General features: G+C 47.3%; 1 protein-coding gene across 7 annotated transcripts in view; it reads left to right on the top strand.

The window, feature by feature from the left end:
* LOC144596438 (protein EFR3 homolog B-like) overlaps positions 1 to 26,628 on the top strand; it is a 100,502-nt gene that overhangs the window by 35,422 nt on the left and 38,452 nt on the right. For all 7 annotated transcript variants that reach the window (XM_078404679.1, XM_078404681.1, XM_078404680.1 and 4 more), the window contains 9 exons: positions 1,314 to 1,435; positions 4,409 to 4,558; positions 6,164 to 6,298; positions 9,994 to 10,072; positions 14,914 to 15,049; positions 15,897 to 16,058; positions 17,996 to 18,107; positions 24,963 to 25,014; positions 25,693 to 25,865. In XM_078404679.1, coding sequence (XP_078260805.1) covers positions 1,314 to 1,435; positions 4,409 to 4,558; positions 6,164 to 6,298; positions 9,994 to 10,072; positions 14,914 to 15,049; positions 15,897 to 16,058; positions 17,996 to 18,107; positions 24,963 to 25,014; positions 25,693 to 25,865 — 1,121 coding nt within the window. The remainder of the gene's footprint in view (positions 1 to 1,313; positions 1,436 to 4,408; positions 4,559 to 6,163; positions 6,299 to 9,993; positions 10,073 to 14,913; positions 15,050 to 15,896; positions 16,059 to 17,995; positions 18,108 to 24,962; positions 25,015 to 25,692; positions 25,866 to 26,628) is intronic.

The raw sequence follows: 26,628 nt of genomic DNA, 5'->3' as shown, positions 1-26,628 counted from the left end.
ATTGCTGTGACACTGCACATTGCTTCTGTACCCTACTAAAAGCCTTTACATCTTTCCTAAAGTAAGATGCTGCAAAAATGGCACCGTGTCTTTCAGCAGAGAGTCTTTCATCCATCGGGACACAGGAAGGGAGTGGACAGAGGGGGGGTGGACGGAGGGAGGATGGATAGAGGGAGGAAATGGACGGGGAGAGGAAGTGCTGAATCTAATGGAAGCACAAGGGAGTGGATGGGGAGAGGGAGTGGATGGAGCGAGAGAGTGGACACAGGGAGGGAGTGGACATAGAGAGGGTGGGGGGAGGGACAGAGAGAGGGAGTGGTGAATCTAATGGGAACACAAGGGAGTGGACGGGGGGAGCAAACAAAGGGAGGGAGTGGACGAAGGGGGGAGTGGACGGAGGAAGGGAGTGGACGAAGGGGAGAATGGACGGAGGAAGGGAATAGACGGAGGAGGGAGTGGACAGAGGGAGGGAGTGGACTAAGGGGGGAGTGGATAGAGGAAGCGAGTGGACAGAGGAGGGAGTGAACGGAGGATGGAGTGGACAGTGGGAAGGTGGACGGAGGGAGCAGTGGACAGAGGAAGTGAGTGGACGGAGGAGGGAGTGGACGGAGGAGGGAGTGGACGGAGGGAGTGGACGGAGGGGAGGAGTGGATGGAGGAGGGAGTGGACGGAGGGAGTGGACGGAGGAGGGAGTGGATGGAGGGAGTGGACGGAGGAAGGGAGTGGACGGAGGAGGGAGGGGAGGAGTGGACAGGAAGGGAGTGGACAGAGGAGGGAGTGAACGGAGGAGGGAGTGGACAGTGAGAAGGTGGACAGAGGGGGACTGGACGGGGAAGGGGACGGGGACGGGTGTGGGCAGAGAGGGAGTGGACGGAGGAGGGAGTGGACGGAGGGGAGGAGTGGACGGAGGAAGGGAATGGATGGAGGAAGGGAGTGGACGGAGGAGGGAGTGGACGGAGGGGAGGAGTGGATAGAGGAAGGGAGTGGACGGAGGAAGGGAGTGGACAGAGGAGGGAGTGAACGGAGGAGGGAGTGGACAGTGGGAAGGTGGACAGAGGGGGAGTGGACGGGGACGGGCACGGGTGTGGGCAGAGAGGGAGTGGATGGAGGAGGGAGTGGGTGGAGGGGGGAGTGGACGGAGGGAGGGACGGGGGAGAGAGCGAGTGGACGGAGGGAGGGAGTGGTGAATCTAATGGGGATGCAAGAAGGGAATGGACAGAGGGTGTAGTGAATCTAATGTGGAAGGCAGACAAAATATAACTTGCTTTGTGTGCACCAGAATCGATGTAATTTAATAGTTTTCTTTTCCTCAGTTCATAAAGTTTGCAAACATTGAAGAGGACACCCCGTCATACCATCGAAGCTATGACTTTTTTGTGTGCCGGTTCAGTGAGATGTGTCACTCAGGATATGACGATGCTACTGACAGGACCAAGTGAGTCCGCATCCAACCTCTATTCCAGGAAATGTCAGATGATCTTCTGCTGTGCAGCGGGATATTCTCAGTGATGCATGCTAAAATGAATGACAGCGGTCATCTGATAGTTTTATAATTTAGGTTATGGGTCCATTCAGTGCTAGGTTCCTTACTTTCTGTCATGTGCATATCTGCAAGTTAGATGTACATGGAGAGGAGAAAATTGAAGCAATTTATAGACGGTACAAAAATTGGCATGGTGGTTGGGAAGTAATGGAGATATTAATGGTAGACACAAAAAGCTGGAGTAACTCAGCGGGTCAGGCAGCATCTCTGGAGCGAAGGAATGGGTGACGTTTCGGGTCGAGACCCTTCTTCAGACTGATGTCAGCAGAGGGGACGGGACAAAGATAGAATGTAGTCGGAGACAGGAAGACTAGTGGGAGAACTGGGAAGGGGGAGGGGATAGAGAGGGAAAGCAGGGACTATCTGAAGTTACAGAAGTCAATGTTCATACCGCTGGGGTGTAAACTGCCCAAGTGAAATATGGGATGCTGTTCCTCCAATTTGCGCTGGGCCTCGCTCTGACAATGGAGGAGGCCCAGGACAGAAAGGTCAGATTGGGAATGGGAGGGGGAGTTGAAGTGCTGAGCCACCGGGAAATCAGGTAGGTTAAGACAGACTGAGCGGAGGTTTTCAGCTAAACAATTGCCGAGCCTGCGCTTGGTCTCGCCAATGTAGAGAAGTTGACACCTGGAACAGTGGACACAGAGGATGAGGTTGGAGGAGGTGTAGGCAAACCTCTGCCTCACCTGGAAAGACTGTTTGGGTCCTTAGATGGAGTCGAGGGGGGAGGTAAAGGGACAGGTGTTGCATCTCCTGCGGTTGCAGGTGAAAGTACCTGGGGAGGGGTGGTTTGGGTGGGAAACAATGGATTATCCAAGTGTGAAAAAAATGGGAAATGAGATTCAATCTGGGAAAATGTGAACCAGTTGACTAGAATGTGCTCTAGACCTGAAGAGGGGTATACAGTAGTCTCACTACAGGCATTCACTGACTGGAACTTAATGATGCCCGAGCCCCAAGTTAGCCTTTACACCAAGGGCTGTGCCAATTCAGAGCATTCAAAGGAAATCAGCAATATCTGGGCTGTTATTGGCCTGAGCTGTTGAGGAGGGTGGGAGAAGGGCTAGATGTCAGCTGGGGTGGCGGAGCAAGGGGCTACTGCAGGCATGGTTGAGGTTGGAGGGAGTATGGGAGTGGGACTTATTGAGTCAAAGGGTGGCAATCACTGCTTGGGGAGGGGCTGCGAGAGGTGAGTTAAGGGTGGGTGGTCATATGAGGGTTGCTAGATTGAGGCAGAAGCCAATTCTGTTGTGAGCAACCTGTTGCAGCTGGCATGGGGCCAAAGGTTAGCTGGTAAGTTAATAACTTGAAACCTTTGATTCTGTGAAAAATGTTTTTTTATGATCCTCATTGTTAATTTCCTGATTTTCACTCTTTTTTACAAATAAATTGTAATGAGGAGTGAGCAAAAATGTGGTGTTAAACAGTGTCATTGCCAGTCAAACAGATTTAGTGAGGGTGAGCCGAACAGGGGCACAGGCAATCAGCATGTGTGGAGGAACAGAATGGAGATGTTTCCCTATAGGTGGCATTGCTGAGGATTAGGATGACCTCTGGAATTCTTGCCTTAATTGGCTGAGGCATTGAGCAGGGTGTCATCCTAAAACTATACAATACGCCTCTGACAATCCAGCTCCCTCAGGACTGTTGTGGTGCGGCAGATTTTTCAGATTATTTATTGTTAGTCCTATTAATGTTCCAACACACTTTGAATTCACTTTTTATAAATATTATAATAGATTTTCCAATGAACAGGGTAAGTTTGGGAAACGAGATACTGGTCTATTTAAATTCAGAATAAAAGGACGTACCTTTAGAAAGGAGATGAGGAGGAATTTCTTTAGCCAGAGGGTGGTGAATTTGTGGAATTCATTGTCACAGGTAGACGTGGAGGCCAAGTCATTGGTTATCTTTAACGTGGAGATTGACAGATTCTTGATTAGTAAGGTGCGAAGGGTTATGTGGAGAAAGCAGGAGAATGGGGTTGAGAGAGAAAGATAGATCAGCCAAGATTGAATGGCGGAGTAGACTGGATGGACCAAATGACCTAATTCTGCTCCTAAGTCATGAACCTATGAAGACCATGGGAGCTAGACCAACGAGTTGAAAGGAAGCACAGGAACTGGGTCCACTGGGGCAGGTGGGAATGGAGGGCAGTGATTGGGATGGAGGGTGGTGATTGGGATGGAGGGTGGTGATTGGGAGGGAGGGTGGGAATGGAGAGTGGTGAATGGGAGGGAGGGCGGTGATTGGGAGGGAGGGTGGGAAGGCAGTAATTGGGAGGGGAAGTGGGAATGGGGGCAGTGATTGGAAGGAAGAGTGGAAATGGAGGGTGGTGATTGAGAGGGAGGGTGGAAATGGAAGGCAGTGATTGGGAGGGAGGGTGGGAATGGAGGGCGGTGATTGGGAGGGTGGGAATGGAGGGTGGTGATTGGGAGGGAGGGTGGGAATGGAGGGTGGTGATTGGGAGGGAGGGTGAGAACGTAGATTTATCTCACTTCACCAGTGTGGATGTGGCATGTCGAGGGTCTCTCACAGTGTCCTTGTTTGTGTAAACCTGTGATTCCATTGGTGGGACATGCCTGTCCTCAGAGAGGAATGTGGACTTGGAACCTAGTTGTAGGTTTGGGGTTATGTCCTTGGGCACAGCAGACAACAGAACCCCTCAGTGTGCACCCTCAGCGCCAGAAGTCCATGATCAACACAAATGCTGTCTCATTGAGGACCAGTTACTTTTGTCCAAAGCTGAAGTGTGTGGAATTTCTTGGATATCTTGGAGTTGCCTTCCTTTTACTATGCCAATGGGGAGATTGGTGGTAAGTGAATGCACATTTTTGATAGCGTTTGCTACATTCTTCCCATCAGAATCCGTATGTCTGGAATAAAGGGTCTGCAGGGAGTGGTGAGAAAGACAGTCAGTGATGAGCTGCAAGCCAACATCTGGGAACCCCAGCACATGGATAAGATTGTCCCCTCACTGCTCTTCAATTTGCAGCAGGTAGAGGATGCCGACAGGTAAGCCACCCTATTCTTTCTTAGCTGCACAGCTGCGAGACCTTTTGGTTCTCCAATCCGATCATCATTCTTGGTTTCAAAATCTCTGTCTTTCGCTTATTTTCTACCACCAAATTTGGGAACTCCGGGCTAAATAAATTCACTTTAGCCTTAATAGAACAACAACCCAGTCATGAGCCGTCCTTGAGTCCGTTCTTTAAGGTAGACCGGGTCAAACTGGGAAATCTTATGTTCAATTCCCTCATTCCCTGCTGGGTACTCACGAGCTTCCACATATCACTGCTTTCCATTAAGCAGCATTCCAGCTTCAAAGACTACCAAATATTTATTAAAGGGAAGTAATTGAATTGTACATCAATAACTCTCCTCCACAGGTTTTATAATATACTAGGCGGACGTGGACCCATTGGGTCCAAACCTCTCCTGTGGGCCTGACACCCTCCGTCCAAACCTCTCCTGCGGGCCCGACAACCCTCCCCCAACTGACGACACTCAGCCACTCCATCCCCCCTCAACCACCCTTAAAACTCCCCCGGGCGCGGGGCGGGCGAGGAAAGGGGAGAGGGAGCCACTCACCCCGGCCCCAGGCAACCGTCGTGGCGGCCAGCAGCAGGAGAGCTCTCCCCCCCCCCCCCCTCATTGGCTGCCACTTCCATCACACATGCGGATCCCGCCCCCCTCTGAGTGACAACTCTCCCTCAACTGCGCATGTACGGATCCAGCGGCCATCTTTCATAAGTATTAGATCAACGGGCCCCAACTGCGCCGGCGTAGACACGTTGGGTTCCCATTGTGACTTCGAACACGCGGCAGAAGCCAGTTAGGACGCACCGGACCCCACATGGGGAGGAGGTGGTAGAGCCAATCAAATTTATTAAGTTTTTTTAAGTGATATTTTAAAGTTTAAAAAGTTAATAACTTTTAAAATATAACAACCATTTGAACCGCAGGCCAATGGTGAGTAAGGTGGGCCTAAAATTATTGCGCTTTCGTGTACCTTTATTTTGGGTACGCACAAACAAACAGACAAGATGAGAGTTTTAGTAATATATAGATTGGATGGACCCCACTGGAGTATTGTTTCGAATTCAGGGCATCACTCACTTCAGGAAGGAAATCAGGGTAGACACAAAATGCTGGAGTAACTCAGCGGGACAGGCAGCATCTCTGGAGAGAAGGAATGGGTGACGTTTCGGGTCAAGACCCTTTTTCCTATCTTAACATCTAGGTTTCCTTAGACTGTTGACCTTACATTTTACTATATCAACACTCAATTCCCTGACTGATGAAGGCCAGAGTTCCAAAAGTCCTCTTTGCCACCTTGTTTACCTGCAAATGTGCAGGTCTAAGGGAATCTTAGGTTGGCAAGTGGTGGGAGGATCAGTGGGAAAAGATTGTTGTGGAGAACAAGGATAGATTACAAATGAAGGTCCTGAACAGGGGGAAGGCCAACTTCAAAATGAGAAGACAGAACTGGCAAAAGTGGCTCATCTCAAACTCTGTATCTTCCTTTGGCCCCATACTCCTGATCCATAAAAAGTTTAATTTTCCATCTTGGTATTAAAAATTACAACTATCTTAATTCTGCTAAATGAATCTTTTTAGCCGATCTCCATCCCCACTGCAAGCAACTGAGAAGGAGAAGGAGAGTCCAGCTGCTCTGGCAGAAGGTTGTCTCCGGGAGCTGCTGGGCAGAGCTGCCTACGGAAACATCAAAAATGCCATCAAGCCAGTTTTAATGTAAGTGTAAGTGATATGTAAGTGATATGCTGAGCATTGCTGAATACAGAATGCATTGTTCATCAGATTAGACAAACTATTCTGAGCTAAACCTTCTAATATTGCTAATTTTCAGAATAGATCATCTATGACTCAACAGAAATTAACAATTGAATATAAAGCACATTCACACAAAAGGCTGGTCATCTGCTCCATACCTATAGCACTTGACTTTAGCTTTTTGAAGAGGTGACCGAGAAGATTGATGAGAGCAGTGTGGTAGACAGTGTCCAGGCCAAGCTAGCCGATTGGATACAAAATCGGGTTGAAGAGACAGAGGGTGATGGTAGAGGGTTGTTTTTGGGACCTGAGACCTCTAATATGTAGTGTGCCACAGGGGTCAGTGCAAAATCTACTGTGGTATATTTATATTAATGATGACAATGTTGTTAACATGGTTAGTAAGTTTGCAGATGACACTAAAATTGGTGGAATTATGGAGTGGGAAAAATGTTATCTAAGATTACAACAGGACCTTGATCAACTGGGCCAATGATCTGAGGAATGGAGTTGAAATTCAGATAAATGTGAGGTGTTGTATTTTGGTAAGACGAACCAGGGCAGCCAACATTCCCTTGGTTTGGGCCTAGGGAATGTTGTAGAGCAGGACACCTCGGGTAAACATAGAACATAGAAAATAGGTGCAGGAGTAGGCCATTCGGCCCTTCGAGCCTGCACCGCCATTCAATATGATCATGGCTGATCATCCAGCTTAGTATCCCGTACCTGCCTTCTCTCCATTCCCCCCGATCCCATTAGCCACAAGGGCCACATCTAACTCCCTCTTAAATATAGCCAATGAACTGGCCTCAACTACCTTCTGTGGCAGAGAATTCCACAGATTCACCACTCTGTGTGAAAACAAAAAACGTTCTCACTCGGTCCTAAAAGACTTCCCCTTATCCTTAAACTGTGACCCCGCGTTCTGGACCTCCCCAACGTCGGGAACAATCTAACTGCATCTAGCCTGTCCAACCCCTTAAGAATTTTGTAAGTTTCTATAAGATCCCCCCTCAATCTTCTAAATTCCAGCGAGTACAAGCCGAGTCTATCCAGTCTTTCTTCATAAGAAAGTCCTGCCATCCCAGGAATCAATCTGGTGAACCTTCTCTGCACTCCCTCTATGGCAAGAATGTCTTTCCTCAGATTAGGAGACCAAAACTCTACGCAATACTCCAGGTGGTGGTCTCACCAATGCCCTGTACAACTGCAGCAGAACCTCCCTGCTCCCATACTCAAATCCCCTCGCTATGAATGCCAACATACCATTCGTTTTCTTCACTGCCTGCTGCACCTGCATGCCTACTTTCAATGACTGGTGTACCACGACACCCAGGTCTCGTTGCATCTCCCCTTCTCCTAATCGGCCACCATTCAGATAATAGTCTGCTTTCCTGTTCTTGCCACCAAAGTGGATAACCTCACATTTATCCACATTATACTGCATCTGCCATGCATTTGCCCACTCACCTAACCTATCCAAGTCACGTTGCAGCCTCCTAGCGTCCTCCTCACAGCTAACACTGCCCCCCAGCTTCGTGTCATCTGCAAACTTGGAGATGTTGCATTCAATTCCCTCGTCCAAATCATGGGTACATCATTCCATGAAAATGGCAACACAAATAGTCAGTGAGGTGAAGAAGGCATTTGGCACATTTGATTTAATTGGTTAAGGTATTGATTACAGGACATTATCGTACACTGTATAAGATGTTGGTGAGGCCACAGTTGAGCACAGCATACAGTTCTGGTCATCCTTATTATGTTTTGCCCGGAACAATAACCGCAATGGAGTAAGTAATTTTACAGTAATTTACTAATTAACTTTGAACTTTAAACAGCATCGTAACTTACAAATAATGGCTGCAGCCTTTCAGACCGTGTCCTGGCCGAGAACCACGTCACTCTTAACGATAGCAGAGTCAGGGGGTATGGGGAGAAGGCAGGACGGGGTAGTGATTGAGAATGATCAGCCATGATCACATTGAATGGTGGTGCTGGCTCGAAGGGCCGAATGGCCTACTCCTACACCTATTGTCTATTGTCTAAGATGCTGGCACGCATGCGCTTTAGATGCCGGCATGTTTACTGATGTATTTTGCATCTTCTGACAAATAGAGCAAATGCGTACAATATTTTCAATATCGGTGTCCATTTTTGGCCACCACACATAGCTCCTCACAAGTGCCTTGATTCTAACCACACCTGGGTGAGCATCATGTAGATCGCAGAGTATGCATTGACGGCCTTGAAGGGGAGCCGCTACTCGGTTACCTCATAATAGCAGCCATCCTGCAGGCTCATTTCATGTTGATCATTTGTAAAAGGCTGTTAGTCAGGTGAACCGACTTGTAGCACTCTTTTTAGCTGTCATAAAGTGGATTCCGACCTGCCCCATGCCTAATGATGCGACTTTTGATTAGTGTTTTATCTAGGCTTTGCAACAGGTGAACAGCTTCAAATGAGGTGTGCTGGATTTTGTTCCATCGACAATGGGCAATCTGCTCAGGGCATCAGCCACAATATCGTCCTTTTTTGGCGTGTACTTCATTGTGTATAAGTGGATAAGGTTAAAGACCACCATTGCATTCTCAGTGACGACATGAGCTGGATACCTCGTGTTTCCCCCATCAGACCTAGTAGGGGTGTGGTCTGTTTAGACTTCGAAAGGGCGTCCAAATATATATATATAAGCGAAAACGCTTGGTGCCAAACATCACAGCAATGGCTTCTCGGTCAAGCTATGAGTAATTTATCTCTGTCTGAGACATTGTTCTTGACGCAAAAACAACGGGCATCTCTGTTCCACAAGCATTCAAGAGAGTTAGATAGAGCTCTTAGGGCTAGCCGAATCAAGGGATATGGGGAGAAGGCAGGAACGGGGTACTGATTGTGGATGATCAACCATGATCATATTGAATGGCGGTGCTGGCTCGAAGGGCCGAAAGGCCTACACCTGCACCTAAGTAATCGATGTAAACGGACAGCCCCTAGCCCATATGGCAAAGCGTCACACCTCATAACTCTAGGCTTTTTTGGACCATAATACACCAGCTTAGGTGCCAAATTTAAGGCGGTTGGTTTTATTTGTTCAAATGCTTTCTGCTCTGCTCTTGACCGTACCCAGCGTAGGTCCTACTGCAATAAATGATATGAAGACATTAACACTGTAGACGACTGATTTATAAACCAGTTGTAATGCGTGACTAGTCCTAGGAATGCGCGTAACCGCATAACATTTTGGGGGCACGGAGCTTCCTATAATGCTTTGATCTCGTGTTCTTGTGGATGGAGGCCTGTTTTGTCAACATTCAAACCCTGATAATCGACTGAGTTGGACATTTCCTTCGAGATTAGAACCAGCTTCTCCTAAACGAGTAAGTACTCTGTCCAATATTCCAAGATGATGCGGCTGAGGTCACCTAAGTTATCAATCAGTCCTTGAAATTACTCACAAGGAAGAGAGTTCTGAGATTACATGGCTGAGGACGATTGCAAAGGTAGAGAGCTAAGGACAAGGAAATAGAATGAGATGCTGCTTCCCTCACCTCTGGCAGTGGAAGAAAGGACGCAGGGAAAATTGCAACCTGCCACTGAAGACATCCTATGTGACATATTGGCCATTATAATTAAACCGCTTGTAATCTTTTCCTCAGGCACTTGGATAACCATTCACTGTGGGAGCCAAAGCTGTTTGCGGTGCACTGCTTCAAAATCATCATGTATTCCGTTCAGGTAACTATGCTGTAAGGTTTTTGCCTAATTATCTTATTGTGCATTGTCACTAATGGGACTATACCACCTTGTATCAGGGAGAAAGGCAGCCACTGTTACACTCCATAGACTATTTCCTCACTCCTCAGGCCAGTGATCTGTACCATCAGTGTGCGGTTCGCCATTGGTCATCAATATTTCCTGTTGAATTGTGAAAAGTTTATTGCATTGGTGGAACCATTAGGAAACAGTCTCAGAAGGGAAGGTGTATTATTTATAGGCCACATTGTCTGTGTGGTATGCTTTGTTTATCAATGTGTGGAGCTCTGAATCAATGATGTTAATCATAGAGTATACAGCTTGGCTCACCAAGTCTACATCAACCATTGAATACTCATTTACACTCATTTCAATTTATTCCCTCCACAATCTACCTAACAACATACACATCTTTGGGATGTGGGAGAAAGCAGAAAGGATGTACAAACACGACACAAAGATTACCTGAGGTCAGGAATGAACCCAGGGTTCGGGAACTATGAGGCAGCAGTTCTACAAGTTGTGCCACTGGTTTGCCATATCAACTCAGCAACAATGAAGTTACATAGTTATGTGACAGTTGTACAAGACATTGGTTGGGCCGCATTTGGAGTATGATGTTCAGTTTTGGTCTCCCCTACTATAGGAAGGATGCTGTTAAGCTGGAAAGAGTGTAGACAAAAATTATGAGGATGTTGCCAGGGCTTGAAGGCCTGAGTTATAGGGAGAGGTAGGGCAGGCTAGGCAGGAGGCGGTGATCTTCTAGAGGTGTATAAGATCATAGACAATAGACAATAGGTGCAGGAGAAGGCCATTCGGCCCTTCGAGCCAGCACCGCCATTCAATGTGATCATTCTTAATCAGTACCCCGTTCCTGCCTTCTCCCCATACCCCCTGACTCCGCTATCCTTAAGAGCTCTATCTAGCTCTCCCGTGAATGCATTCAGAGAATTGGCCTCCACTGCCTTCTGAGGGGAATTGATAGGGTAGAGTCTGTTACCAGGGTCTGGGAATTGTGAACCAGATGACATAGGTTTAGGGTGAGAGGGGGAAGATTTAATAGGCAACTGAGGAGCAATGTTTTCATGCAAAGGGTGGTGGGTGTATGGAACGAGCTGCCAGAAGAGGTAGATGAGGCACGTGCTCTAACAACATTTAAAAGACATTTGGACAGGTACATGGGCAGGAAAGGTATAGAGGAATATGACCCAAACACGGGCAGATGGGACTAGTGTAGATGGGGCATCTTGGTTTGCATTGGCAAGTTGGACCAAAGAGCCTGTTTCATGCTGTATGGCTCTGTGACTCTACAGTGGAATGTGCAGTCTGAGAACTGAAGCCTAGCCTCAGCACAGAGTTCAGCCTGCCAGATTAAAAAGGCACCTCTCTAGTCAGTGAGTTTGTGAACAGTATTGGGATTGTTACTGAATGATCTGAGGGCTGCAGTGGGTTTGCTGTTCTCTATCTATTTTCCTTGGGTAGAGATTGCAGAATTTATCCGTGAATGAGCATTAATGGCTCAGCTGTTGGTTTGTGTTCAATTAAACCTCAAGTGTTTCCCAGTCTAACATATGTAGCGGCTTAAAGTGTCTAAATTAATCTTCTAATACAGAATCCTGCATAATCCTTAAATCCAAATTGGACAGACTATGCAAATTGGATAGACTTTAAAGTATGATCAAACAATTTAGCTGATAGGATCAACGTTGGCAGAATTTCTCAGCAGCAGCAATGATTGGGTAATTAGTTAGGAAACATTTGTCTGTGTTTTTGTGATATGTACATAATTCCAGTCAGGATTGTTGCTTCCTGGTGCCAGGGTAAGGACATCACTGAATGGCCTCAGAACATCCTGAAGAGAGTCTGTAAATTGTGGTCCACAATGCGAAGGTTGATTGAAAGAAGCTTTTTGTAAGCAAAAAAATCTCGAGCAAATTGATAAGTCTGAAGAAGGGTCTCGACCCGAGAGGACCCTGTCCCACTGCGTTACTCCAGCTTTTTGTGTCTGTCTTTGATAAAAGTTCCCCTATGATATGCTAATCCAGAAGATTAAATGCTTGGGATTAATACTGACTTGGTCGTATGGATTCAAAACTGACCTACTGATAGAAGACAGAAGGTTGTGATGCAAGGACTGGAGGACTGTGACCAGTGGATTTTCACAGGGATATTTGCTGTGACTGTTGCTCTTTGTGATACATAAACAACTTGGCATGAAAGTAGATGGGTTAGTTAGCAGTAAGTTTGCAGGTGTCTCCAGGATTGCTGGGATCGTGGATTGTGAGGAAGGCTGTTGAAGTATACAGCGGGATATAGATCAGCTACAGAAATGGGTGGAGGAATTCACTGGCATTTGGAAGGATGAGAGGGGATCTTATCGAAACATATAAAATTATAAAAGGACTGGACAAGCTGGATGCAGGAAAAATGTTCCCAATGTTGGGGGAGTCCAAAACCAGGGGCCACAGTCTAAGAATAATGGGGAGGCCATTTAAAACTGAGATGAGAAAAAACCTTTTCCCCCCGAGAGTTGTGAATTTGTGGAATTCTCTGCCACAGAAGGCAGTGGAGGCCAATTCACTGGATGAATTTAAAAGAGAGTTAGATAGAGCTCTAGGGGCTAGCGGAATCAAGGGATATGGGGAGAAGGCAGGCACGGGTTACTGATTGTGGATGATCAGCCATGATCACAATGAATGGTGGTGCTGGCTCGTAGGGCCAAATGGCCTCCACTTGCATCTATTTTCTATGTTTCTAAATGGTAGATGGAGTTGAATTTGAGCAAGTGTGAAATGTTGCAATGAATGGCATGACCCTTAACAGCAGTAACAGATGGATCTTGGGGTCTAACTCCATAACTGCCTGAAAGTGGTAACATAAGTAGAGTGATAAATAAGGTATATGGTATACTTGCTTTCATAGGTTGGGTCATTGAGTGGAAGAGTGAGGAAGTCATGATGAAGCTTTGCTTAGGTGCATTTGGAGTATTGCATGCAGTTCTGGGTTGTCCCATTACAGAATATGGAGGTTTGCAGAGGTTTTCCAAAATGATGCCTGGATTAGGGCGTATTAGCTACAGGGAGAGGTTGGATAGATTTGGATTGTTTTCTCTGGGAAGCTTGAGGTTGCAGGAAGGCCAGATAGAAGTATATAAAATTATGAGATGCGTAGAGAAGGTAGACAGTCCGAAGATGGTTCACGACCCAAAACGTCACCCATTCCTTCTCTCCAGAGACACTGCCTGTCCCGCTGAGTTACCGGTGCATTTTGTGTCTTATCTTCGGGGGGAACCATGTGCAGTTCCCTACATATAGACAGTCAGAACCTTTTTTTTCCCAGGATGTAAAAATCAAATACTAGAGGGCATAGCTTTAAGGTGAGAGGGGCAAAGTTTAAAGTTGTGCAGGGAAGTTTTTTTACATTGAGGGTGGTGGGTGCCTGGAATATGCTGACAGGGATGTGGGTGTGGCAGATACAATAGAGGCATTTAGGAGACCTTTGGATAGGCATATGGAAATACAGGGAATGGAGGGATGTGGATTATGTGCAGGCAGATAAGAGTTGGTCTTGGCATCATGTTTGGCACAGGCATTGTCAGCCTGTTCTGGTGCATTTCTGCTCTTTGTTAAGTGGGAAGCTTTTAAAAGTGAGACGGAGAGTTGAGGATCAACATGTTCCTGCAAGGCTGACAGATATGGGAATCTTGGCTGACCATGATTGAGGAAGGATATTAAGCCCCTCATTAGGAAAAAGCAGGTGTAAGACAGGTATAGGCAGCTGGGGTACACTTGCAAGGTCAATCAGGAGGGCAAAAAGAGGTTACGGTCGCTTTGGCAGATAAGGTAAAGGAGACTCTTAACAGATTTTATGCACATTAAGAACGAAGGAGTAACTAGGGAGAGAATAGATCATAATGGATCAATGTGATCTATGTGTGAAGCCACAGGAGTTGAGCGAGGTCTTAAATTGGTATTTCTTGTCTGTATTTATCGTGGAGATGATAATGGAAGCTAGGAAATTCAGAGAAAAGAATAGTGATGCACTGAAATATGTCCACATAAAAGAGGAGATGCTGGTGGTCGTAAAGCACATAAAGGTGGTTAAATCCACAGAGCCTGCCCAATGTACAATGGGACTGTGGGAAGAGGCCCTGGTAGAGATATTTATATCATCAGCTGAGAGTGAGCGACTGGAAGACTGGTGTTTGGTTAATGTTGTACCTTGATTTAAGAAGGGCTGCAATTGAGGTCTGGGGCAGATCAGCAATGATCATATTGAATGGCGAGGCTGGCTTGATGGGCCAAGTAGATTCCTCCTATATCCCCTACCATAGTCATTCCAATGGCAAAAACATTGTTCTGAAAAGCCATCCCCCTCAAGGAATTGCATAGCCTCCTCATTTGCTCCAGTGATACCCTTTTCTAGAACTCATGACACTAGTACATCTTCTATTCCGATCACTGGTGCTCCACAAATTCAAGACTGATCCGACCCATGAAGCCCAATAAATAAGAGGACATTCTTTTGGGCAGATGGGTGGGACTAGGATTTCCCTATCAATCACTTTTCTTAATGCTTAGCTTTTAATAGAGATTTTAATGCAGGGTCGATTTAGGCAAAGTCATCACGGACTGATAAAAGGAACATATTTCACAAATGTGCTGAGACTTTTGAGTTTGCAACCAGCAGAATAAGGGAGGAAAGCCAGTGCTGATGGTGTATTTGGACTTTGAGATGGCCTTCATAGATCTGTAGTTTGGACGGAGTCAGGGAAGTAAAAGTAAGGTTGTTGTTAATCCTTCTACACTCCTTGTCTCATGTAGTCGCAACATTCCCATCTGGTCATACAGCAGCTGGTAGGACATCTGGATGCCAACAGTAAGAGTGTCGCCAAAGTACGTACTGGCATTGTGGAGGTGCTGTCTGAATCCGCTGTGATTGCAGCCGCTGGCTCTGTAGGTGGGTGTGAAGACTTCTCTCCTTACTCCTTTTGCTTTCGGACAGCATTTTGTTATTGTGTTGGTGGCCAGTGGTGGTTTATTTCTACCAGATCAGAGACACATGATGACGGTCACTCAACCCGAGGTGGAATTGAGTTGCTTAAGCATGCCTCTCTGCTTCTGCTCACTAAATACACCCACGCCTACTCTTTAGTCAGAATGATAGATGATGAAAATTTACCATGTGAGGCAATGGGCGAAAACCCTGCCGGGGGGTTGTGGGTTATCCTTGTATCTCAATCCGCTGGCACCAGAGAGTAGTCCCAGTGACCTCTGCGCCTGACATTACTGCTGTAACTGGGCAGCCCCACTGTGATAACTGAACTCTGTAAAGTGCAACTGACAACATAGAACAGTACAGGAACAGCCCTTTGACCTACCGTGCCAATGCTATGATGCTAATTTAAACTGAACATCTGCCTGCACGTGGGCTATGTCCTTTTATTCCCTGCCGGTTATGTAACTGTTCTCATGCCTCTTAAATGTATAGCAAAAGTACATTCTGAGGCCTGGTGCCTGGACTGCTCTGGATGAGGGGCTGTGGTGCTCCAAAGTAAGGGTTTGCTAGAACAGTGTCTGTTCTATGGGTATGCTGTTCACCTCAGCAGCTGCCTTGTGACTTTAGAAATAATCTTGCAGATGCTTCAGCCACAAGGTTACTCTGTAATGAGAACACACCTTCTGTGGCATCCTTTCACACAGGCCCACTGATCTGAATTGCATACAAGAAACGCTGACTGGTGCATTGTCAGTGTGCCAGCCCTCAGCTTCCCAACACATGCTCAGTCCACTGCCTCCTTCCTTAGGGCCCACGGTGCTGGAGGTGTTCAACACATTGCTACGACATCTGCGCCTCAGCATTGATTATGAAGTCAAGGGCAAATATGATTCCACAACCAACATCAGCAACCAGATCATCAAAGAGCACGAGGAGCGAGTGTTTCAGGAGGCTGTGATCAAGACCATTGGTGAGTGAAGTCATTTGGGCATGTGGCATGGCTGGCAGGGTGATTGCTTCCTGTCATCTGCTTTGGAAATATTCGGAACCACATTTTAATAACAATAATAATATAATAACTTTTATTTATATAGCACTTTTCATGCAATTTAATGCAGCACAAAGTGCTTTCCACAAATACAAATACATGTCTAAAACAAAGATGCAATTTAAAACAGTAAGGACATAGGCATACAAAGCACATATTTATATAGAAATATAAAATATAAAATTGGGAGTGTAAAAGAACAAAGGAAGTAAAATCAGTTAAAAGGTTGAGTAAAAAGATATATTTTTAACTGCCGTTTAAAAATCAACTGCCGTATAAAAAGTCAGCATCCCTCATAGCCCTGGGTAGGGTATTCCACAGCTTGGGGCGCAGTTGAAAAAGGCTGCTTCCCCAATGTTCTTACTGCTGCGGCATTGAGTGGCTAACAGGCTGGCATCAGCAGACCTGAGCGCTCGAGTAGGGGCATCAGAAGGAGGGACTCTGTAAAATATGCTGCTCCCAAGCCATTTAGGGCTTTGAGACTATAAGGAGGACCTTATAAGTAATGTAGTACTGAATACAGATGAGGCAGAGTTCCTGGGGAGTGCAGCCAAAGTGGGTGGCTGAACTGCACAGGGAGCAAGACCAACGTTGATCTACTGGTATTGGTTTATTGTCACGTGTACCAAGATACAGTGAAAATATTTGTATTGTGTATTATCCAGGTAAAAAAAAAGATCCATGCATGATTACAAAACCATACACGAGTACACATGGTAGTGCAAAGAGAAAGGAAACAAAATTCAGAATGTTGTAGAAACAACGAATTGCAGATGCTGGCTTACAAGAGAAGACACAATGTGGGTCAGGCAGCATCACTGGAGAACATAGTTAGGTGACACTTCGGGTCAGGACCCTTCTTCAGACTGATCCGCTGAGTTACTCCAGCAATCTGTGCAGAATGTAGCGTTGAGAGGTCCCAAAACCAAAATAATGCAAATGCTGAAAATCTAAAATGAAACAGAAAAAGCTGAAACACTCAGCAAGTCAGCAAAAACTGAATTAACATATTGGGTTAATGTCCTCGCACCAGAACAGAAATGTAGTGTCATGGCTTTACTTAAGACCAAGAATTATAGAGTTTTCTACAATGTGGGGAGTAGACGGGCTTTTCTATGGTCACATCCTTCCTATATATTCAGAGGTGCAAACAATTGGTCAAATTTGGCTTCACTAAAATATTATACTGCTGGAACAAGACTTCCTACTTTATACGGTGCTCCAGCCGATGAAGACAAGTATGCCTTCTTTACCACTCCATCTACCTGTGTTGTCACTTTCATGGAGCTATGGACTTGCGCCCCAACATCCTTCTGTATGTCATTGTGCCTAAGGATTCTTCCATTTACTGCATACTTTCCTCTTGCAATTGATCTTCCAAAATGGTCACCTCATACATATCCAGATTAAAGTCCATCTGCCATTTCTCAAGTGGTTGTGTCCTGCTGTATCTTTGACAACTTCCTCACTTTCCACAACTCCGTCAATTTTTGGGTCATCTGCAAACCTATTGATCAGCTCATCTACATTTTCATCCGTATCATTGATATATTTTACAAACAACAATTTGGAATACTCCTGGCGTGACGTGTCAATGACACAGAAATATGGTAAGAGATACATAAATGCCTGGCTGAAGTGATTGTGCAGGAGGGAGGGTGTCAGATTTCCAGGGTTGCAGGTCTAGTTCTAGAAAGGGCAGGGTCCATACAAGATAGGTAAGCTGCCCTCTGGGTCCACCCTGTGTTCACTCTGGGTTTATCCTGTGCCCTGGTCTTGCTGCAGCCTGTCCATGTGCCAGCACTACAATGCTACCTGCTTGTCTCTGCCTCTACTTACAATTTGTCCTTACTCTTTAGGTGCTTTTGCCAATACCTTGCCTGCCTATCAAAGGTCTGAAGTCATGTTGTTCATCATGGGAAAAGTTCCACTGCCAACAGTTCACCAGGCCCTGGACTTGAGAAAACCAGGGTGAGCAACTTCACTGCCATATCTGCTTCTAACCTTTCGTTTTATGCTCTGTCCAAGAAAGCAAATCCCGTCTGGGACTGAAGGCTGATAAATCCCCAGGGCCTGATGGTCTGCATCCCAGGGTACTCAAGGAGGTGGCTCTAGAAATCGTGGATGCATTGGTGATGATTTTCCAATGTTCATTAGATTCAGGATCAGTTCCTGTGGATTGGAGGGTAGCTAATGTTATCCCACTTTTCAAGAAGGCGAGAGAGAAAACGGGGAATTATAGACCAGTTAGCCTGACATCAGTGATGGGGAAGTTGCTCGAGTCAATTATTAAAGAGGTAATAACGGCGCATTTGGATAGTGGTAAAAGGATTGGTCCAAGTCAGCATGGATTTATGAAGGGGAAATCCTTCCTGACTAATCTTCTGGAATGTTTTGAGGATGTGACAAGTAAAATGGATGAAGGAGAGTCAGTGGATGTTGTGTTTCTAGACTTTCAGAAAGCCTTTGATAAGGTTCCACACGGGAGATTGGTGAGTAAAATTAGAGCACATGGTATTGGGGGTAGGTGTTGACATGGATAGAGAATTGGTAGGTAGACAGGAAGCCAAGATTAGGAATAAACGGGTCCTTTTCAGAATGGCAGGCAGTGGAGAGTGGAGTGCCGCAAGGCTCGGTGTTGGGGCCGCAACTATTTACAATATATATTAATGATTTGGATGATGGAATTAGAAGTAACACTAGCAAGTTTGCGGATGACACAAAGCTGGGTGGTAGTGTGAACTGCGAAGAGGATGTTAGGAGGTTGCAGGGTGACTTGGATAGGTCGAGTGAGTGGGCAGATGCATGGCAGATGCAGTATAATGTAGATAAATGTGAGGTTATCCACTTTGGCGGCAAAAACAAGGAGGCAGATTATTATCTCAGTGTTGTCAGATTAGGTATAAACTGAACAAGCGAAATATGAGGTGCTGTTCCTCCAATTTGCACTGGCCCTCACTCTGACAATGGAGGAGGCCCAGGACGGAAAGGTCATATTGGGAATGGGAGGGGGAGTTGAAGTGCTGAGACGGACTGAGCGGAGGTGTTCTGCAAAACGATTGCCGAGCCTGCGTTTGGCCTCACCGATGTAGTGAAGTTGACATCTGGAACAGCGGATACAATAGATAAGGTTGGAGGACGTGCAGGTGAACCTCTGCCTCACCTGGAAAATGCCTCCTCCATTGTCAGAGTGGGGCCCAGCGCAAATTGGAGGAACAGCACCTCATATTTCGCTTGAGCAGTTTACACCCCAGCGGTATGAACATTGACTTCTCCCACTTCAGGTAGTCCATGCTTCCCATCTCTATCCCCTCCCCCTTCCCAGCTCTCCTACCAGTCTTCCTGTCTCCGACTACATTCTATCTTTGTCCTGCCCCCTCCCCTGATATCTGAAGAAGGGTCTCGACCCGAAACGTCACCCATTCCTTCTCTCCTGAGATGCTGCCTGACTCGCTGAGTTACTCCAGCATTTTGTGTCTACCTATTCACGAGGTTAATCCCTGGGATGGAGGGACTGTCATAGGAGGAAAGATTGGAAAGAATGGGCTTGTATTCACCGGAGTTTAGAAGGATGAGAGGGGATCTTATAGAGACGTATAAAATTATAAAAGGACTGGACAAGCTAGATGCAGGAAAAATGTTCCCAATGTTGGGGGAGTCAGAACCAGGGGGACACAGTCCAAGAATAAAGGGGAGGCCATTTAAAACTGAGGTGAGAAGAAACTTTTTCACCCAGAGAGTTGTGAATTTGTGGAATTCTCTGCCACAGAGGGCAGTGGATGAATTTAAAAGAGAGTTAGATAGAGCTCTAGGGGCTAGCGGAATCAAGGCATATGGGGAGAAGGCAGGCACGGGTTACTGATTGTGGATAATCAGCCATGATCACAATGAATGGCGGTGCTGGCTCGAAGGGCCAAATGGCCTCCTCCTGCACTTATTTTCTATGTTTCTATGCCTCTGTCCTGTGTAGGAAGGAATTGGAGATGCTGGTTTAAACTGAAGATAGACACAAAATGTTGGAGTAACTGCGGGGCAGGCAGCATTTCTGTAGAAAAGGAATAGGTGACATTTCAGGTCGAGATCTTTCTTCAGACTGAGAGTCAGGGGAAAGGGAAACAAGAGATATAGACGGTAATGTAGAGAGATTATAGAACAAAGGTATGAAAGTTATGGAAAAAAGTAATGATGGATAAAGGAAATAGGCCATTGTTAGCTGTGTGCTGGTTGAGAACGAGTACAGACAATGAGACTCAACAAGACGACTTTGAAGCTGATACGACTATGGTAGGGGAGGGATGGAGAGAGGGGATGCAAGGGTTACTTGAAGTTAGAGAAGTCAATGTTCATACCACTGGGTTGTAAAATGCCCAAGCAAAATATGACATGCTGTTCCTAAAATTTGCCTCACACTGACAATTGAGGAAAGTGTAGGAAAATAACTGCAGATGCTGGTACAAATCGAAGGTATTTATTCACAAAATGCTGGAGTAACTCAGCAGGTCAGGCAGCATCTCACGAGAGAAGGAATGGGTGAAGTTTCGGGTCGAGACCCTTCTTCAGACTGATGTCAGGGGCGGGACAAAGGAAGGATATAGATGGAGACAGGAAGACAGTGGGAGAACTGGGAAGGGGGAGGGGAAGAGAGGGACAGAGGAACTATCTAAAGTTGGAGAAGTCAATACCGCTGGGCTGCAAGCTGCCCAGGTGAAATATGAGGTGCTGTTCCTCCAATTTCCGGTGGGCCTCACTATGGCACTGGAGGAGGCCCATGACAGAAAGGTCAGACTGGGAGTGGGAGGGGGAGTTGAAGTGCTCAGCCACCGGGTGATCAGGTTGGTTAAGGCGGACTGAGCGAAGGTGTTAAGCGAAACGATCGGCGAGCCTGCGTTTGGTTTCACCGATGTAAAGAAGTTGACATCTGGAGCAGCGGATACAATAGATGAGGTTGGAGGAGGTGCAGGTAAACCTTTGTCTCACCTGGAAAGACTGATTGGGTCCTTGGATGGAGTTGAGGAGGGAGGTAAAGGGACATGTGTTGCATCTCCTGCGTTTGCAGGGGAAAGTGCCCGGGGATGGGGTGGTTTGGGTAGGAAGGGACGAGTGGACCAGGGAGTTACGGAGGGAACGGTCTCTGCGGAACGCAGAAAGAGGAGGGGATGGGAAAATGTGGCCAGTAGTGGGGTCCTGTTGGAGGTGACGGAAATGTTGGAGGTTGATTTGTTGGATACGCTGGCTGATGGATGGAAGTTGAGAACGAGGAGGATTCTGTCCTTGTTACGAATGGGGGGAGGGGGAGCAAGAGCGGAGCTGTGGGATGTAGAGGAGGCCCTAGTGAGAGCCTCATCTATAATGGAGGAGGGGAAGCCCCATTTCCTGAAGAATGAGGACATCTCTGACGCCCTAGTGTGAAACACCTCATCCCGGGCGCAGATGCGGCGTAGACGAAGGAATTGGGAGTAGGGGATAGACTTTTTGCAGGAGACAGGGTGTGAAGAAGTGTAGTCCAGATAGCTGTGGGAGTCAGTGGGTTGGTAGTAGATGTCAGTCACTAGTCTGTCTCCTGTGATTGGAGATGGTGAGGTCCAGAAACGGTAGGGAGATGTTGGAGATAGTCCAAGTATAATTAGGAGCAGGATGGAAATTGGAAGTGAAGTGTATGAAGTTAGTGAGTTCTGCATGGGTGCAAGAGGTAGCACCAATGCAGTCATCGATGTAGCGGAGGTAGAGTTTGGGGATGGGGCTGGTGTACGTCCGGAACAGGGATTGTTCGACGTACCCGACAAAGAGGCAGGCATAGCTAGGGCCCATGCGAGTGCCCATAGCTACGCCTCTGGTTTGGAGGAAGTGGGAGGAGTCAAAGGAGAAGTTGTTGAGGGTAAGAACCAGCTCTGCTAGGCGGAGGAGAGTGTTGGTAGATGGGGATTGGCTGGTTCTACGGTCGAGGAAGAAACGGAGGGCTTCAAGACCATCCTTGTGGGGGATGGAAGTGTAGAGTGACTGGACATCCATGGTAAAGATGAGGGAGTGGGGGCCTGGAAACCGGAAGTTATTGAGGAGATGGAGAGCATGTGAGGTGTCTTGGACGTAGGTGGGGAAGGATTTAACCGGGGGGATAGGATGGAGTTGAGATATAGGTGGAAATATGTTCGGTGGGACATGAGCAGGCAGAAACAATGGGTCTGCCGGGACAGTTCTGTTTATGGATTTTAGGTAGGAGGTAAAATTGGGCCGTGCAGGGCTGGGGAACGATAAGTTTGGAGGCATTAGAGGGTAGAGCGCCGGAAATGGTGAGGTCCGTGATGGTGCTGATGATGAAGGTCTGGTGTTCGTCGGTGGGGTCATGGTCCAGGGATAAGTAGGAGGAGGTGTCTGAGAGTTGTTGTCTGGCCTCGGTCCGGTAGAGGTCAGCACGCCAGACTACCACAGCACCTGCCTTGTCAGCGGGTTTGATGAGTAAGTCAGGGTTGTTGCAGAGTGAGTGGAGGGCTGCACGTTCAGAAGGGGAGAGGTTAGAGTGAGTCAGGGGAGTGGAGAATTTGAGGCGGGTAATGTCATGCCAGCAGTTGGAGATGAAAAGTTCTAGTGAGGGTAGTTGGCCAACCGGGGGGGTCCAAGAGGAGGGAGACGGGAGAAGGGGTCATCAGTGGGGGGTGAGGACTCCTTCCCATGGAAAAAGGCTCGAAGGCGGAGGCGATGGAAGAAGAGCTCCACATCGTGGCGGACCCGGAACTCATTGATGTGGGGGCGGAGGGGAACAAAGGTGAGGCCCCTGCTGAGGACAGACCGTTCGGTGTCTTAAAGGGGGAGGTCAGGGGGGGTGGTGAACTCCGGGCAAGTGTGGGGGTTGGGGTCGGATGAAGGCAGGGTGGCAGGCGGAGGTGGAGGGGATGTATGGTGAGGGGGTGGTGGGTTAGCAGGGCAGAGGGGGGCATGAGGACCGATGTGGAGAGTAGTTAGGGGCGCCTGGCTAGTGGTTACCTGTAGTAGGGGGTGGGCAGTAGGACCCAGCGGTGCTGTGGGACTGCCTGGTGGGGGCTGTGAGCCCAGCGCGGTGTTTGTGAGCCGGGTGGAGCTGCGACGTGCTGCTGGGAGCCAGGTACAGCGATGGCTGCGACGTGCTGCTGGGCGGTGGAGCGGTGTGGATCGACACAATCGCAGGTGGAGGCCTGCGGGGTACTGGAGCGCGGGTAAGTGGCGGTCGGCCCGGTCAGCGGATGGCCGAGGACGACGGCAGCGGTGGCGAAGAGGTCTGGACGGTCGGTGGCAGCGGTGGCGAAGAGGCCACTGACGTTGACGGCAGTGGCCCCGGGGAGGCGGTGGAAGCCTCAGGTAGGCCTAGGAGGTCAGCGGTGGCGGCCCCTGGGGAGGCGGCAGAGGTCGGCGGCAGCAGCGGTGGAAGCCTCAGGTAGGCCTTGGACAATGGAGGAAAGGTCAGTATGGGAATGGGGAATTAAAGTGTTTGGCAACCGGGAGTTCAGGTAGGTCCGGGCAGACTGAGCAATGGTGTTCAGCGAAACGACAGCTGATGGGGGTGGAAGATAAGGGCTAAGGGGACACTGTCCCTTATGCGACTAGGAACAACTATAGTCCCCATTGTCCTTGCCTTTCAGCTCATCAGCCATTGTATTCAACACATGAACCTCTGCCTAACCTGAAAGGACTGTTGGGGTCCCTGGACAGTCGAGGGAGGAGGTATAGCGAAAGGTGTTGCATCTCCTGTGGTTGCAGGGGAAGGTACCTGGGGAGGGGGTGGTTTGGGTGGGAAAGGATGAGTTAACCAAGGAGTTGCGGAGTGAACAGTCTCGACGGAAGGCGGAATGGGGTGGAGATGGGAAGATGTGGCTAGTGGTGGGATCCCGTTGGAGGTGGCGAAAATGTCAGAACTACCTTCCCGACAGTCCTTTCAGGTTAGGCAAAGGTTCACTTACATCTCCTCCAACCTCATCTTCTGCATCCGTTGTTCAAGGTGTGGACTCTCATACATTGGCGAGACCAAACGTATATTGGGCGATCGTTTCGCTGAACATCTTTGCTCATTCCGCCTGGACCCACCTGATCTCCCGGTTGTCAAACACTTTTAATTTCCCTTCCCATTCCCACACTGACCTTTCTGTCCTCAGCCTCCTCCATTGTGAGGCCACGCACAATTGGAGGAATAGCATTTTGTATTTCACTTGGACAGCTTACACCCCAGTGGTATGAATATTGATTTATGTAACTTCAAGTAATCCTTGCATCACCTCTTTCCATCCCTACCCCGCCATACTCACACCAGCTTCAAAGTTATCTTGTTGAGCCTCATTGTCTGTACTTATTTTCACCCAGGTCACAGCTAACAATGGCCTGTTTCCTTTATCATTGTTACTTTCTTGCAAATCTTTTAATTCATTTGTTCTATATCTCTCTACATCACCGTCTATATTTCTTGTTTCCCTTTCTCCTGACTCTCAGTCTGAAGAAGGGTCTCGACCCGAAACATCACCTATTCCTTTTCTTCAGAGATGCTGTCTGACCTGCTGAGTTACTCCAGGTTTTTGTGTTAATATTCGTGATCCACCTGCCCTACTAGCTACTGATATTTATTCCAAGATCAGAACATTCTGGAAACACCCAGCAGTTTGGGTAGTAACCATGGAAAGGTAGAAGACTAACATCAGAAAAAAACTATAAAGCAAAAGGAATATCTGTGATAAGGTGAAATCAAGTCATATAATGCTCTGTACAGTGATCACTCGATATACATTTGGTTTCTCCAATCTAGGGGAGACCTCTTTGCACTCATATTTTAAGTTAAAACAGCATTAACTTTCATTCTGTGTCTTCCAGGGATGATGCAAATCGTATGATTCAGTTGATACTGCTGAAATCTCTCCTCCAGGTAAAGACATCCTGAAAATATTCTCTCACTCCTACAATGCAAATACCTGACTGCCCAGAAGCTGAAAGACAATCACATTGGTCTCTAAATTCTCATCTTCTGGCCTGCCAATCCACCAAGTCGTATTTAATTCCACCACAAGGCACAGCAAAACTCCTCAATCAGGAGAGCTGTAGCAGAGACCTAGTGTTTCAAGCAGCCTCGGGAGATATCAACCAGTTCCCTGCCAGATTTTACTGGCAAAGGTGTGAAATGGACAGTATAGAGGAAACTTTGAATACAAAACAATAAAAACAGGATTAGGCCAGCAGGCCCATCAAGCCTGTCCGGCCATTCAATGTAGTCTTGGCTGATCTACGTTGGTGTCAACGCCTCTCCAGCATCAGTTCCTGTAGCCCTCAATCTTTCTCCACCTTAAATATATCCAATTATATATCCGCTTCCAGCACCCTTGAGGACAGAGGGTTCCAGAGATTCACTTTGTTCTGTGTGCAAGTTGTGCTTATCCACTACGTCCTGTTGAGGATCTGTCAGTCGGTTTAGTACAGATTTCACTATTAGGTTGATAGTGAGTGTCGCATGTAATCTCGTTCAGCACATTGTTGTTTGTAACTTTGACTGCTCCTCAGAGGTTCCACTTTACACACTCGACCCTTGCTATGTCTTTTCTGCCTGCAGGTGACAATTGGATTCCAGAGCAAGAACCTGTTAGCAACCCTGCCCACCTCCTTCTTGGAGTCTCTTCTGTCTGCCTCATTAATGGAGGATACAGAACTTCGCCTCCTGGTCATCGAGATCCTCCTCAGTCTGATCGACCGCCAAGAAAACAGGCGCAAGTTCTGTCGCGTCAGGTGTGTGACAAGTGGGCCGTCTGTGCTGAGCAGGCACCCTCTTGGACCACCAACCTTGTTCCTTCTGCTTGCTTCTTCTGTGGGGGTGCTGCTTTGTAACGGCCTCTGGTAATGCCACCTATTTGTGAAGCTGCCCAGAGTTCCTGCATTGATTCTCAGTGCAGCCTTTCCAAGACAATGTATAAAAGATGCACAGCAAGTAGTTCAGGCCAAAAGTCACAGACCAAAAGTATTTGCTCTGTTTCTCCTTCTCTGATATTGCCTGAGTTGCAGAATATTCCCAACTATTTCTACGTTTATTCCTTCTTCATATTTCCAGGCATGTGAATTTTCCTCAGATTTCCGCGTTTTTAAAATCCATTTTCCGCGCTTTTTGCATGATTTCCGCGTTCTTCACTTTGCCAAAATCGCGTTTACCAACAGAGAAATCTGATCGGAAAAAAAAAGAAACGATGTATAGACATAGACATAGACATAGAAAATAGGTGCAGGAGGAGGCCATTCGGCCCTTCGAGCCAGCACTGCCATTCATTGCGATCATGGCTGATCATCCACAATCAATAACCCATGCCTGCCTTCTCCCCATATCCCTTGATTCCACTAGCCCCTAGAGCTCTGTCTAACTCTCTCTTAAATCCAACCACTGATTTGGCTTCCACTGCCCTCTGGCAGAGAATTCCACAAATTCACAATTCTTTGGGTGAAAACGTTTCTTCTCACCTCAGTTTTAAATGGCCTCCCCTTTATTCTAAGACAGTGGCCC

Source organism: Rhinoraja longicauda, chromosome 9 (genome assembly GCF_053455715.1).
Source record: "Rhinoraja longicauda isolate Sanriku21f chromosome 9, sRhiLon1.1, whole genome shotgun sequence".
NCBI classification, from domain to species: Eukaryota; Metazoa; Chordata; class Chondrichthyes; order Rajiformes; family Arhynchobatidae; genus Rhinoraja; species Rhinoraja longicauda.
Note: the sequence above shows the minus strand (reverse complement) of the source record. Positions and strands in the feature narration are given on the sequence as shown.